Raw genomic sequence first — 14359 nt, forward strand, 5'->3', positions numbered from 1 at the left:
GACGTGCGGTACCTCGTGCATTCCCCAGCCCAGTCCCCTGCTGGACGAAACCACACCCCCTGTTGAACGAAGCTCCGCCCCGCCTGACGAATCCCCAACCCGTCCCCAAGCTAGTGTAAAGGAGGAAGAGTGGAGACAGGAAAGAGCCTCCCTGTCCCTAACTTGCTCCTCACTGCTGAGCCGCTCCGTCCATGACAGGTTACACAGCAGGGAGGATTTCCCTGCTGTGTAACCTCAGATGCCGATCTGAATGGAGAAAAAGCTGTCAGCTTCAGACATGAAGCTGACAGCTTTTTCCTCCATAATTCAAGGTGAGGCTCTGCCTCACCTGCCTCCCCTGACCGCACCTCGAGCCTGTTCCACAGAGTAAGCTCTTTCTTTCAGAAAGCTGTTCAGAGGACCAGGACCTCTTCCTTTTTTCTATTGATGTAAATGTTAATCATGCTCAGCTCTGCTTTATTAATGTGCAGTACTTTCTGTTATTTAAAGCAGTAGTATGTACACAGTAAGGCCATACCGCTGCTTTATAAGTCTATAGTCTTTGGAGTTAATATATAAAGATAATTTGTACTGGTGCTGCCAACAGGAGATGGCCATGATACTTCATATCTTTAGTGAATGCCCCATGCTCAGAACTTTCAGGGATGGGGTACAGTCTTTAATCAAAGACTCATAGATGTTGACAAGATGTTGGGCAAGAATACTTCTGTAGTCTACTACACCTCATTCACCTGCCCAAACATAATTACAGACACTCCCTTTTTTTTTGCTTGATGAATGTGGCCATAGTTTGCATCCTGCTGCAATAGAAACAACCCTCTCCTCCTATATTAGCTATTTGGTGCCTGAAGGTCCAAGAACTATACAGCATGGAGGACCTCGCCCCAACGCACAGATATCAAGGAGAAAGGTTTAGGAGGACTTGGTTTTAATGGGTGGATGTTATCTACACCCAAGAGTACAATACCTCTCATTGGTGTAGGAGACCTTTTGTACTACTACAGTTTGGGCATCTCCCTACCCCACCTGGCTTTGAGGTGAGAGGGGCTCTGGAAACAATGAATGCATCCTCACTGCCTCCTTACCCTTCCCCCCATTCCTTATCCCCCCTATGCCCCTCCTCTCTGACTTGGGAGTTCCCTTTTCCTCTCTCTTGCTCTCATGCTTCCCCTTTATACCCGTCACAAGATTCTTAACTAATCTCTCTCATGATAGTTAGGGCTGCCCTTTCCCCCATGCATATCCTTTCTAAATATAAACAAAAAAGGAGCAAGAGGTAACATACGGACCACATACTAATCAGTGCAACTGTTATATAGTCCAGGTTACTATTCTGCAAAATGAATTATACCTGAGTTACTTGTATGTGTGCCCTGTATACTTCTTTACTCGGAATAAGCCGGAGTTTGTTACAAGTTCATGTAAAAGTAGTAAATTGTATTAGAGTACTGCCTCGCCGCCTTCTTAAATAAATAATTCTACATTTTTTTTAAGAATACATAACTATTTTCATAAGCTGTTTTTTTAATACTTGATTGAAATTCCATTATATTACTCATTAGTTAACAGGTTCTTATTGGTCTCTGGCACATCTGCATGAATCTGCATGTCACTTTATACAAGTTCCTGATAAAAGCCAACTCTTGTGCCAGTCTTGTGGTATGTGGACAGGCGGCTTATTGTTAAGCACTTAGCTGACTTATAAATTCGGGTCTTGTTTAGACTTCATGCCTTTTCCCGTAGCTTACCCTGCAGTCCTGGATGCTTGCCATTTATTAATAGGATGTTTCGCTGTAAAACGTGCAGTGGAAAGGTAAGGAGGCCTAGTGTTTATGTAATTCATGGAGCAGTGAGATAAATTAAATCACCTGACATTAATAGAATTTAGGCTCTGAATCACACTGGCACACACTTGCTTCTTATGAAAACAAGCTGACCCTTATATAAGTGCAGTTCATTTTTTGGGGTAATGAACCTGGAGGTTTTCATGCAGCAAAATAATTACTACATTTTTTTAGGCATGCATGCGAATACCTTTAGCTCAATCTAAATAATCATCATTGCATGTAAAATATATTAACTTTGTTTCTGGGTATAGTTTGTAATCATATATGGACACAAACAGGGTTATTCACAAAGAGTGAAGCGTTTGGAGAAGGCAGAAGAAGTGACCAATCTAGGACAAAGTAGTTGATTTGGAAACATTCTTCAATTCAGCTCACTTTCCGGTTCAGCTATGTTGTCCTAGATTGTTCACTTCTCCTGCCTTCTCCAAACTCTTCACCCTTTTGTGAATAACCCTGAAAGTTTTCTATTATTGCACATTACATATGCTTGTTCTGCTTTCTGCTTTGTACTGCTGCAGAGACGTGCCTTGCTGATCCTTAGTATGTCTTAAAGCTCAATTCACACAGAATATAAAATTCATGCCTCCAGGTGCCTTTGATGCTAATTTCTAAACAAACCTAATCCTAAACACATCTAATGCTTTTATTTGGCTGAATGCACCTAGACATTCAGTAGTGTCTAGGTGCATTCAGTGTAGCTGCATTTACACAAACAAGAATTCTCTGCATCTGGCTACAGCCAACATCGTCCTTAAAAACCAGTCACACTAACAGTGGGTGGAGGAACTAGTTCCCTATCAGGTCCCCTCTGCTGCTGCATGACAACAGTCAGTAGGTAGCTTCCATAGCCAACAGCAGGCTCACTATTGGCTATAGGTTCCGCCTGCTGCCCAGGCAGAGGGCAGAATTCCAATGAATGTATTTAAGCAATGGACACACCCCCAGTAATGTGCACCATTAGGAATTTATATGCCAAAAATGATTGGTTAAAACCAGAATTGTTTTTTTCACCATTACTTTTCCTTTATACTGGATTTTCAAAATGTCAAACACTGTAGGTAAATAGTACCTTTTTATAGATATCTTTACATTATACCAAAAAGGGGGACAACTGAGGGAAGAGGGACAGAGGGACTTGGTTCCAAATTAGGGACAGTTGGGATGTATGCTTTAGGTACTAGGTGAGAGCTCAGGAGCAACAATGTCTATTCAAAGCAAGATAATGGTAGTTTTTCAATCTTTAATTTTTTTGCCAAAATTAGAAATGGTAAAGGAGAGAATGTGAGATTTACCAAACTTTGACTGCAAGTAAACCTTCCTGGTGAAAATGTTTGAATATACAGTAAATGTATGGTAATGTCACATTGACTGCTTTATGACTGCTTTATAAATATGTTTTTTCATTTGCTTCCCATTGAGGGACATTGATCATTTATGTCACACAGCAAAGCAAAGACGATCATTAAGAAAGATTTAGAACAATATTGCAGCTTCATCCATACATTCCTTCCTCAGCCGCTCTTTCATCTTGATATAAATCCGTCTCAGCCCCAATGTGATTGGACATGGGCAAATTTGTTGCAGTTCGCTGCCCAGGATTGCAGGCACAGATGTTGCAATACACACACACACACACAAAAAACAAATAAGGCCCATTCACACCAGGGCTGTGTGTTAATCGCAGGGCCGGATTAAGAGCATCATGGGCCTGGTGCTGTCGGTCTGTCTGACGGGAAGCAGTAGAGATGGCTCTCGAATTAGGCAGCCGCTCGCTCCTCATGCCCCAGTGAGTGGCCGCTTAATGTGCCTGATTAGAGAGAGGCCGACACCTCTGCCTGATTGTGTTCAGACCATCAGGCATACTGAGGTATTCCGGGCCAGCAGGCCTAATTTCAGTGGTGGGCCTGGAGCTATCGCTCCAGAAGCCCCTATGTTAATCCGGCCCCAGATAATCACATGCTTTTGTGCGATTAATGCATGGTACCATGGAATACATCTACCATGTGTTAACAGTACGGGAGGTGTACTGTGTTGCCATTCATTTGAATGGCACTCCAGACGCTCCTCCCGGCCGCAATGCGATTGACTGGGATGCCACGCACAATACCGCAATAAAGTGCATTGTGCTGCTGTTGAAAATAGTAGTGCATGCATGGTATTGTCGTACCATGTGTTGTGGCGCTGTCAGGCGTATTACAAGTGGGAGGTGCTTTTGGGGTGCCATTCAAATTAATCGCAACGTACCTCCAGATTGTTAACATGCGGTAGGTGTGTTAAGCGGTACCGTGGGTTAATTGCTTTGGAACGTTGTGATTAAAGCACGTCCCTGCAGTGAATGGGCCCATAGACTGAAGAGCAGCCTGATTTGCATCTAACTTTGTCACGCATTTGCTCGGTAAATGCCCCCATTGACTGCAATGTGCCAAAATTGAAGCAGGAACAGAACTATACATTTTTTTTTATTTTTAAAACAGAAAATAAAATGTAATGCTAAAGTACTAAACAGAGAAATGTCACAGAAGACATATACTGCACTGGAGTTTCCTTCCTGCTTTTAGAAAAAAAGGATTGAATACAGATCAAAGGCTAAAGCTAAAGACATTTGTATGCATTTTTCTAAAAGGAGAAAATAGAATGTTAAATTGAATAGTCAAGAATACATTTATAGATTGTTTTGCCTAATGAGGAGACCCCATGTGGCCCTGAAATGTCTTTTTACTTTCTGATTATGTGACCACGTATCAATAAAAGACGGGCTTGAATCACTATTGGTGTGCCAGTGACTCTTCCTGATTTTCAATGAAGAGCTCCTGTCACATACTGGCCCCCTCCTCTCTCCTCACCCATTCACAAAAAGCCTTGTAGTGTTTTCACAGAATACAAGGCAGTCTGTAAATAGAAGAGGGGAGAGGAAGTGTTGGCTATGCAACTGGATATGAGTCACAAATAAAAACTCCAGGATGGGGAAAAAATAGATAGAAGGGAAATATCACTGTTGGAATCATTAGCTCATGAAGGCAAAGTTGGTTCCAAATATTGACCAAAGGGAGGGGGGCATTCCAATTTAACATTTGGGCACTTTGGACAGTGGGGAGCACTGGGTGGAAATTTGAGATTGGTCTGCACCTAGACCTAAAGTGTTTCTGAGTCCTGTAAAGTACAATTGCACAGTAAGTTACAGAGTCTCTGTGGGGGTGTGGTGGTTGTGTCTGATGATGTCAGGCAGGAATCAGGGGTAGGCAGACATCTACCTGTACACTGTACCCAATACCCCCCTGTCCTGATACAGTAGCTCTGTACGGTATCATTGTTAAGAAATGAGGGGGTAATGGACGGCATTGTAGTAAGTATGTATATATATTGTCCTCTTTCCTGTGATGCTGGCACTGGATATTGGGGGACAGCAAGTGACTTAACCCATCAGATTGCACCTGCAGCTGAATCATCATTTTTGATTGAATAAAACAATGACATGTTTAATAGTGAAATGTTGTGCAACCAAGATTAGATCAAGAGGTCACAGAAGGTTTAGGTTCCTCTTAATTTTCAAAAACTATTTTAAAAAATAGATCCTGGCCTTTATGTGATGGTATAGAATAAAAATAGACATTGGCCCTGATTCATGAAACTGCAAAAGTATTTTAAGTGTGCTAAAGGCATTCTAAATTGGCTTCTCAACCAATGATATTGCATGTAGTTGTAGTACATTTTAGGACAATTTAGCACTCTTTAAAAAACAACTGCGGTTAAAATTTTTATTAACCCTTGCAGTGGGGCTACCCTCACACTGCAAGGGTTAATAATATTTTTAACCAGAGTTCTGCTTTAAAGTCAAACTTCACTCCCACAATTGACTTTTCCTTCCTGCATCCTTTCCCCCTCCACAATATAAAAAAACGCTTTTTTTAATTTACATTTTTTACTACGGTTCGTTCCCCTGCCTTCATTCTACTTTAAGTGAGAAAGATGTGTGCGGCTCCTGCAGCCTCCTGGGATATCTCCATATTCCAGGAGCAGGGACACACAGTGCTGGAGGGCCACCTTCATCATTGGGAGCCAGCTGCAAAAACCAGGAAGAGGCAGCCAGCACAGTTACAGGAAGGGGTAAGTTCCTCTTTAAGTGATATTGTAGCTTTATGAATCAGGGCCATTCTTTCCAATAAATAATTTGTATGTTGCCATTTTACTATATCCACAAAACCTGCTGTCCTTTTCTAGAATTGTTTAAGTTATTCTTCGCTTTGCATAAGCTGGACACATTCAGTGTTTTCTCTTTATGTTCTTTTTTAGATATTCCGTCTCCTCTGTCTGAAGTCAAGGCTTTGAAACAATTAGCAAATGGCATCTCTCTTTCCTGGGTCCCTGGTTTCGATGGGTATTCTCCCCTCAGTTTCTGCAACATACAGGTATAAATATGGATTAAACATATTTACTTTTATTTTTATCCTTTTGTTAGTTAAAGTGGACTTTTCAGTAACATTACAAGTCTGCATAAGTAAATTCCTGATGGGGTCACCATATACATTAACAGTTTCATTTTTGAAAAAAGCTGCACATTTTATCATTAAAAGGGAACTATAGCCAAACCTTTTTTGGCATTAGTTCTCTTTTGGGTCCAAGGAGTACATTTAGTAAAGTACTCCTATGATCCAAAGTCTGCATATTGCAGGCATATAGCTCAATATATGCTGACAGTGCAGAGCCTTGCTGCAACCGGGAAAGATCCCACATATATTGTCGGAATCCACCTTCCTGCCTGATTGACAGCTGGCTCTGCCTATTCAGAGCCAGAGCTAGCTGTGCCTGTCACCTCCCCTGTCTGTTTCTCCAATGAGTGCTGGAGGAACAGAAAGAGGGGAGGGAGAAATCCCTGCAGGGAGTCGAGACTGACAGTCACCACTTTCTGCAGGGTGAAGCCATGAGCTGAGCGATGAGGAGTGGTTTGTGATCGCTCAGCTCTTGTTCTATAGAGCAGGCATGTGACAGCTGCAGTGTCACACTCTGGCACTAAATATCGGGGAGAGTGCATTTTACTTTCCCAATACTTCTTCTAAAAAGTCAGTCCACACAAATGATTTTTCCTTGATTGAAATGGTGCCAAAACCTTTTGGTTAAAACCTTGGATAGAGCATGGAAAAATAAGAACCTCTCCGTCAGTTTTTTGTGATGTCTGTGTGCCCACTAGATATATTTTTTCTATTAGTCCTGTTGGTCACTGTCACCTGCAATAAAAGATAGGAAAAATTCAAATTTTGGGTTGTCATTGGACACTCAATTCAGGGACAGATATCTTAGAGGGGATTTCCCCATGCTATGGAGAGATTTCCTCTTACTTCCTGTTTTGTCCCTGGAATGAGATGTGAGGGAAAATCAGACAGCAAAGACAAAAACTGAAAGAGGTTTTAACCTTCCCTACTCTTATCTAAACAAAGAGAAAGTTTTGTCTTTACATTTCCTTTAAGTAAAATATATAGTAAAAAGTGTGTTTGTGTGTTTACAGATCAAAAAAACTGACATGAACTCAGTTTATTACTTTATTAGTACTGATCACATCAGGTCATAAGATTCAGTGTGGCAATACTAATAAAGACTATATCTGCCAGCTTACCTGTACATGATTTTATCTGTATTTATAGACAAGTGAGTAATGTAGGGCAGTGGTGATCTGTGATAGCAAAGTTCACTCTACTTGATTATGATTCATATTTTACTTAACGTCCAAGTCCAGTCAAAATGCTTTTTAACTTTTTGAAAGAATGGGGAAAGGTTTGGAAAAGGTTTGAATATCTGTCTGGTTTTTACTGCTGCCATGTGTCTGCTGGAGAGGTTTCCCTTTACTTCCTGTTCTGCCTAATTCCAGTAACCTGGGCAGAAAGTGAATAGAAACCTCCCTAGAGAGGGCACAGGCAGCAATACAAACCTGATAGAGATTTTAACCCTTACCTACAGAGTTGGGCTTTAATTATACATAGGATATCTAATGACACAAATCATTAAAAAAATTACAAAATTATCAAGGCATCAAATGTGCTAATACATTTCACTTAGACATAATTAAAATCCAAAAAATCTTAACTTCCTTAGGTATAAAATGTCCCTCTGATTCATGTGTCACATAGGCAAGGCTCGGGGACTGTCCAAACCAGTGCACTTGCCTAACTGCATTGTACATTAGGCACCTCTCCCACATACCTATGTTGCAGTGCAATGCGCTACCGTGTGTTGTGCCAAAAATGCTACATACATGGTCCATTGTGGTGAGTGGATTGGGCTGGTGTGAAAGAAGCCCTTGAAGTAAAAAAGATGCAGTGAGCTGCACTGTCCATGACATGAGAGTTACAGACAGGTTAGGGTGATTTCAGTTGCCAGTTTGTTTTGTACACCTGGACTCCATATCTATACAGAGCACCCATAGCAATCAAGGAAAATGAAGGCTCATGAGAAAAAAAGAGAAGTAACTAAGTAAATGTAAGTAGCTGTGAAACCTAATTGGATAACAATTCATTTGCTCTGTGCGCTGTGTATCATAAACATTTGCCATGAAATACAGTTTTGACCTTTTTTCCTATCCTTTTTCACATCTAAGTGCTGCTGGCCTCATGCGGCCTCTTTCAGGCACTTCCTGGCTATATGCCCTCATGCTAGCATCTGCTGCACATTATTGCTGTGAACCAGCTTCCTGATAGTGACAACAGTGGACTATGCCTGTGTCTGCATGGTTTCTTGCCTCATTAAAATGGGTGCTTTTGACAGGGTGGCAATGCAGGAGCACAATTGGGCGATAGCTGTCACCCAATAACTGGACATGCTTGAACAAGGACCTATTTAGCATGAATGTTATGGTGGTGTTAGTACAATTAATTCTGCAGAATTAAAAGGATTTAAAACGTTTAAAATTACAGTAACATCTGCGACTAATGGAGGAACTACATCACTCTAGTAATGATAACTACAGCACTTTCTACAAAACATGGGCGAGCTGGTTGCACTTTAAAACTACAGATGATTATTTCAAAATGTTGTCCACGTGACATGTCTTGATCTATCTATATATTCTGTCTTATTTATTTTTCATACTCTCCCTATTAATTTTGCATAACCGGCTGGGGTCCCGTACTCCACCCTAACATGTTATGTCTTATGCAATTTGACTAATGGCTCATTTAAGGGGTTCCGAACTCGTATAGGTATATGTCTTACAGTGTTTCGCCATGTGAATGTCACACTGAGCCCTACTTACCCCAAAATTCCCTGACCGGGGGAATACCCAGCTCCCCTACCTCCCTGATGTGACCTATCCCCTCCCTCCCCTCTCCCTTTGGTATTATATGTAATGTAACTGTCTATATGTATGTGCACACTGTATGGTATTTTTGTCATTGTTATAATTTGAAAACCTTCAATAAACATTTAATATGAAGATACAATTACAGTAACATGTTCAATCTCACATTACATTTGAGTGATTAGGTTTAGATCTACCTTAAAGTGGACCTTATACTAAAATGCACAGTCCGTTTATGTGCCTGCCCCCAATCCCCTGCTGTCATAATGTATTATGTAAATTTAAAATAAACATTTTGGTAGAAAATCGTAAAAACTACTGACTTCATTCCCAGGCTTCCAATGGATTTGCCTAGGTGAGGTGACCTCAGTGGGTCTTCTTGCAGGATCCTAGGAAAGTTGGGGATCGCAAATCACTGGGCTTCACAGAGGCATCTTGGGAAAAGCCTTTGTGAAGCCCAGTGATGTCAGCAACAGGAAGCAGGAAATAGCCAGAACTCAGGCATAGTAATGTGCGTGAGCTTGGTGTTTGCCATCCAAACCCGTCAATGGCACACCCCTTATCCTGACCCAGTCAGTTGTGCCTGGAGCATTCTCCACCCCACAGCTACATGTAACAAAGGTTTGGGGAGTGCACGGGCGCAACTGATTATGCCAGAATGGGGGGTGTGCCACTGACAGTTTTGCATGGGTTACGAAAACTTGGCCAAACTTCAGTGAACTGTTTTCTCACTAAGTTCAAGCATTTCATTTTTCTCATTTCCAAGATGCAGTTGGCAACAGAGGGTGCGGGCAGCCACATATGGCGACCTTACACTTTAACGTGTAGCAATAATTTCATAAGCATTTTCAGAAAAGTTATTTATACAGTGAACAATGGCATAAGCCTTATAGATAAATGAAAGTAAATGTGGAGCGTAATTGTAAGCCACTTTCACCCATTGTATAACTGCTTTTGAAGATTGTCCTGACAAAGAAGAAAGTCTCTGTGTCACAATGTCTGGATTCCATTCCTGCAGGATTATGTTCAGGTCTGGTGCCACGCTCAGACACACACACACACACCAGCCCTGCTTAGTCCTCCCTCTGTACAAAGGGCTGTTCTTCTGCACCCAGTAGGAGAGAAAATGTTACAAAAAGAGAAGAATTTACTTATTTTTATTTAAAAAACTCTCTTCCTTGACCCCATCAGATAGCATCCAGATGACAAGTAAAATAAAATATTTATGTATTACAGTGCTTTCATGTACAGATAAAAGAACCAATCCCTTTATTTAATTCTTATTAGAATTGTTAATTGTGGTTTTACGGAAAAATGTAATGCTTTTAGTTCTCAATAACTTTTCCTTTTCATCTTTAAAACACCATTCAATTACACCACCAATGTTAAAGACTTTATATATATCTATATCTATATATATATCTATAAATATATAGATATGTATATATAAAGCCATAACTTCTTTTTTTGGATAGAGTAGGGTATGTTTAAAACCCTTGTCATGTATTCTTGGCCATCTCTGGTCCATTGGAGGGATTTCCCTTTGCTGTAAACACACAAAGAAGCAAGAGTTAGGTTTCGGTTTTCCTCTAACTATCAGTACCTGTGAAAATGGTTACCATGATAAATGCTGAGGTGAAATCCCTTTGATTGGGGTTGACACAGCAAAAAACAAAATGGAGCAAAAGTGGGAGCGAGGTACTGGATATGGATTGTGTTCACCAGGACAAACAGAGAGAGAGAGAGAGAGAGAGAGAGAGAGTTCATCTGCAAAACAGGGATACAGATAACAAACAAAAAAATCCTGACCGGAGTTCTAAGCCCTTACCGCTCTTTCCAAAACAAAAAAAAGGTTTGCCATTAGATACACTTTAATTACACTTTAATTACAGCGGTCATGAGAGAAATATGGGAGTTATCATTGCTGGCCTCCTGAAAACACTAGTACCGCTTTTAATACTTTTACATAGAGTTACATAGTTAAAACAAGCTTGCTGTAAATTAGTGTCAGAAAAGTGTCAAAATCTCTTTGCATGGCTTCCACTTTTTGATTATTGTCAAAATTTTTTTCATGCAGACTTGGTAAGTCAAGAGGTCATCTTTAAAGGTTCTCCATTAAAAAATACAAAACTTCCTATATAATCAAGGAGGGCTTGCCCTTAACACTAATTATTAACACTAATTATTTTCAGTAATTATTTTCAGTAATAATAATGTAATTAAATAGATAATATGAATGGTCACAAAGAAAGACAGAGAGTGAAAATACTAGTGTCCCTTCACATTACTGGTCAGTGCAGAAATGTCTGTGTATGCCAATGGTCAGTGAAGTGCACACCTTGCATTGGTGGTCAGTGAAATGCTTCATTACATTAGTGGTCAGTAGGAGGAAGAATGCCCCCTTTACAGACAGCTGATGGAATCATTGGTGCCAGAGGTTACTTATCTATGAGTAAGAAATTACTGGTTACTCAAGGAACCCATAGCAACCTCTGGAGGAACCCTAGGTTTCCATGGAACCCTGGTTGAGAAAGACTGATCTAGAGGACTTAAGTCTATTCTCGTAATATTACTGCTTACACAGTGGTAGTACCTACAGTAAATGGATCATCCACAATACCAAACTAATTTTTAGGAAATGGTGCAGTGGTAATCTGAGAACTTCAGTTGATGGAAAAAAACAAAACTTCTTTGGGAGGGTCAAAAAATACCCGTGCTATTTCTATTTTAAAAGCAGAAAGAAGCCCTTTCAGTTCTGTTTGTTACACCAATCAGAAAGTCAATCTATTCTGCAGAGCAGGTGCTAACCTTTACTGTCATGTTATTTTTCCCAGCTTCCTATTAGTCAGGATTTAATTTGCTAATCTATTATGTATAACGGGAAAGCTGGCTTGTTGATTATTTTGAGAGGTATAGACCTTAGCAGAAAATAAGGTGACTCAGTTCTCCTGGTACCTTGGGGCCCCATGCTTTTTTTAAATGAGCCATTGCAAAAAGATCGCATGTGCCCATCTATATATATATATTAGTTTGGATCTATATAATACTGTATATGTAAGGCCTGCTGAAGTAGCTTTGAATACAACATTATTAGCTTTTATTCAAAAAGAGAAAATGAAAGGTTTTAACCTAGGTTTTCTTTTTTTTGTTCCAACATAGTTCAGGAAGTTGGATAAAAGAAGTCGCTTCCTGCATTCACTGTTGGTGACAGGAAAGGGTGTAGTTTCTTCTGTGGAATTTTCTTTTTAGATGAGACTTTGTAAGACCTGTGACACATCGTTAATATACATATCAGTAATGGTGACAGATACGTTGCATTTTTAAATTGCTTTCAGCTATGGTAAAAAAATAACCGGAAGGCCTTCAATAAGTACAATAATGGTACACTGTGTAGTAATCTTTAGCAAGCTCTTATACCTACTATATTCCTCTTATATACTTTTATTGATTAAAAGGAGAAGTATTGGGAGAGTAAAGTAGCAGTAGCCCGCTATATGGCAACTTTGGGTCACAGGAGTACATTAGTAAATGTCTTCCTCTGACCCAAAAGAGAAGGTTTGGCTTTACTTCTCTTTTAACTGCATCAGTCCATACCTCCTACGCTTTCCTTGTTTTGCCAGAACAATCCTGTTTTTTGCACCTTTGGAAAGAAAACAAAAAGTTTTACATACCTGTGACATCACTTAGGGGCAGGGATTACCAAAATAGTCATACATTTTATTATATATCATTATATTACAGTTAGGATTGGCTGGATGGAATGGAACTTAAAACTAGTTTTCTCTTCCTTCACTGTCCAGTTAGTACTTTGAGGGTGTGTTAACCAAGTTATGATGTTGCTGCTATAGCGGGGGTTGAGAACCTGGCTGTGCTGCCTGGAAGGGGTATATTGAACGCTAGACTGGATGCACAAAATGAAGCCGGCCGTACACATTATCATAAACAATCATAGATTAGATTGGTAACTGATCTGTTTGCATGGTTAGAACCTCTGTCAGTTTTCATTAAATGTTGTGGCCCCACTGGGGAGATTTTCCCTTACGTTCTAATCTGGTGACATAGGGGGCAGACTATTTTAAGTAAAGTGATAGAAAGCTTTTTTTGGCTGTCTGTGTCCATGCTGGAGATTGTTCCTGTTTGGATGATAATGTTGTCAATGGAACAGGAAGTGTGGGGAATGTCTCCTTACTGAGGCCAATAGCAAGACACAGATATTATATATATTAATATTAACACTGCTTCATATGCGACTGTATTGTTACAGGTGACTGAACTCATACAAGGGAACGATACACCCACTCTGCTATACAACACGTCTGTACCACCGTATACACATCTGATCAACCAGCTAAAGTCATTTACAGAATACAATATTAGTGTTTCCTGCAGGAATGAAGTAGGCTGGTCATTATCGAGCCCATGGATTGTGGCCAAAACTGCTGAAGGAGGTAAGAGCTATACAAATTATGGTCAGTTTCAGGGCCAGTATTGACAGGCTTTTGTTGAAATACAGCTCAAATACAGGAAGTAAAAGGAGGTCAACTGCAGGTCAAATACTCACCGAATTCTGAATGATCTCAGAAACACCGTAACCAGTTGCCGTCCGCCCGTTGAAAAAAAACCGTACGGACGGCACTGCGGCATTAGCGGGTTGCCGTCTCCAGACAGCATTTTTTTCCTGCTCGCGCGCGCTCCGTAGCAGAAAAAACCCGTGCAATGCATAGAGCTGTTACCGGCTGTTCAACATATACCCGATCGGCGGCTCTATATCCAGCCGATCGTGTATATGTGCTGGTGTGTGTGCCCCCTACCAGAACCCCCCCTGGTCTGCTGCCGCCGCCCTCATGACCCCTCACCTTCAATCCCGGGATCCGCTAGCCCATCTGCGGCCAGAGACCGGCTCGGGAGGGCGTCAGAAGGAAGATGGAGGGAGATCAGCTCCTTGCGGATCTCCCTCCGGGCTGTGAATGCAGAAGTGATGTGTATTACATCACTTCCGCATTCACCTGTCAGTCATCTGACTGCTATAGCCAGAGAAAAGAAGATGATGAAGCAGATCTCTGCTTCATCAGCTTCTTTTGGGGCCCACAGGTGACATTAGGGGTCCTAGAGACCCCTAATGTCTCCATAAAGAGGACCTGTCAGTGTACCTGTGCTATTATTTAGGGGGATTGTTATCCCCCTATGTAATAGCAATAACAATAAGTGCAAAAAAATATATAAATAG

The 14359-nt window shown here is 40.8% G+C and overlaps 1 protein-coding gene across 1 annotated transcript in view; it reads left to right on the forward strand.

The window, feature by feature from the left end:
- MERTK (MER proto-oncogene, tyrosine kinase) overlaps nucleotides 1–14359 on the forward strand; it is a 92820-nt gene that overhangs the window by 28877 nt on the left and 49584 nt on the right. The window contains exons 6-7 of the mRNA XM_018573038.1: nucleotides 6138–6253; nucleotides 13397–13580. Coding sequence (XP_018428540.1) covers nucleotides 6138–6253; nucleotides 13397–13580 — 300 coding nt within the window. The remainder of the gene's footprint in view (nucleotides 1–6137; nucleotides 6254–13396; nucleotides 13581–14359) is intronic.

The sequence above is a fragment of the Nanorana parkeri genome, unplaced genomic scaffold (assembly GCF_000935625.1).
Source record: "Nanorana parkeri isolate BGI_ZX_2015 unplaced genomic scaffold, ASM93562v1 scaffold46, whole genome shotgun sequence".
NCBI classification, from domain to species: Eukaryota; Metazoa; Chordata; class Amphibia; order Anura; family Dicroglossidae; genus Nanorana; species Nanorana parkeri.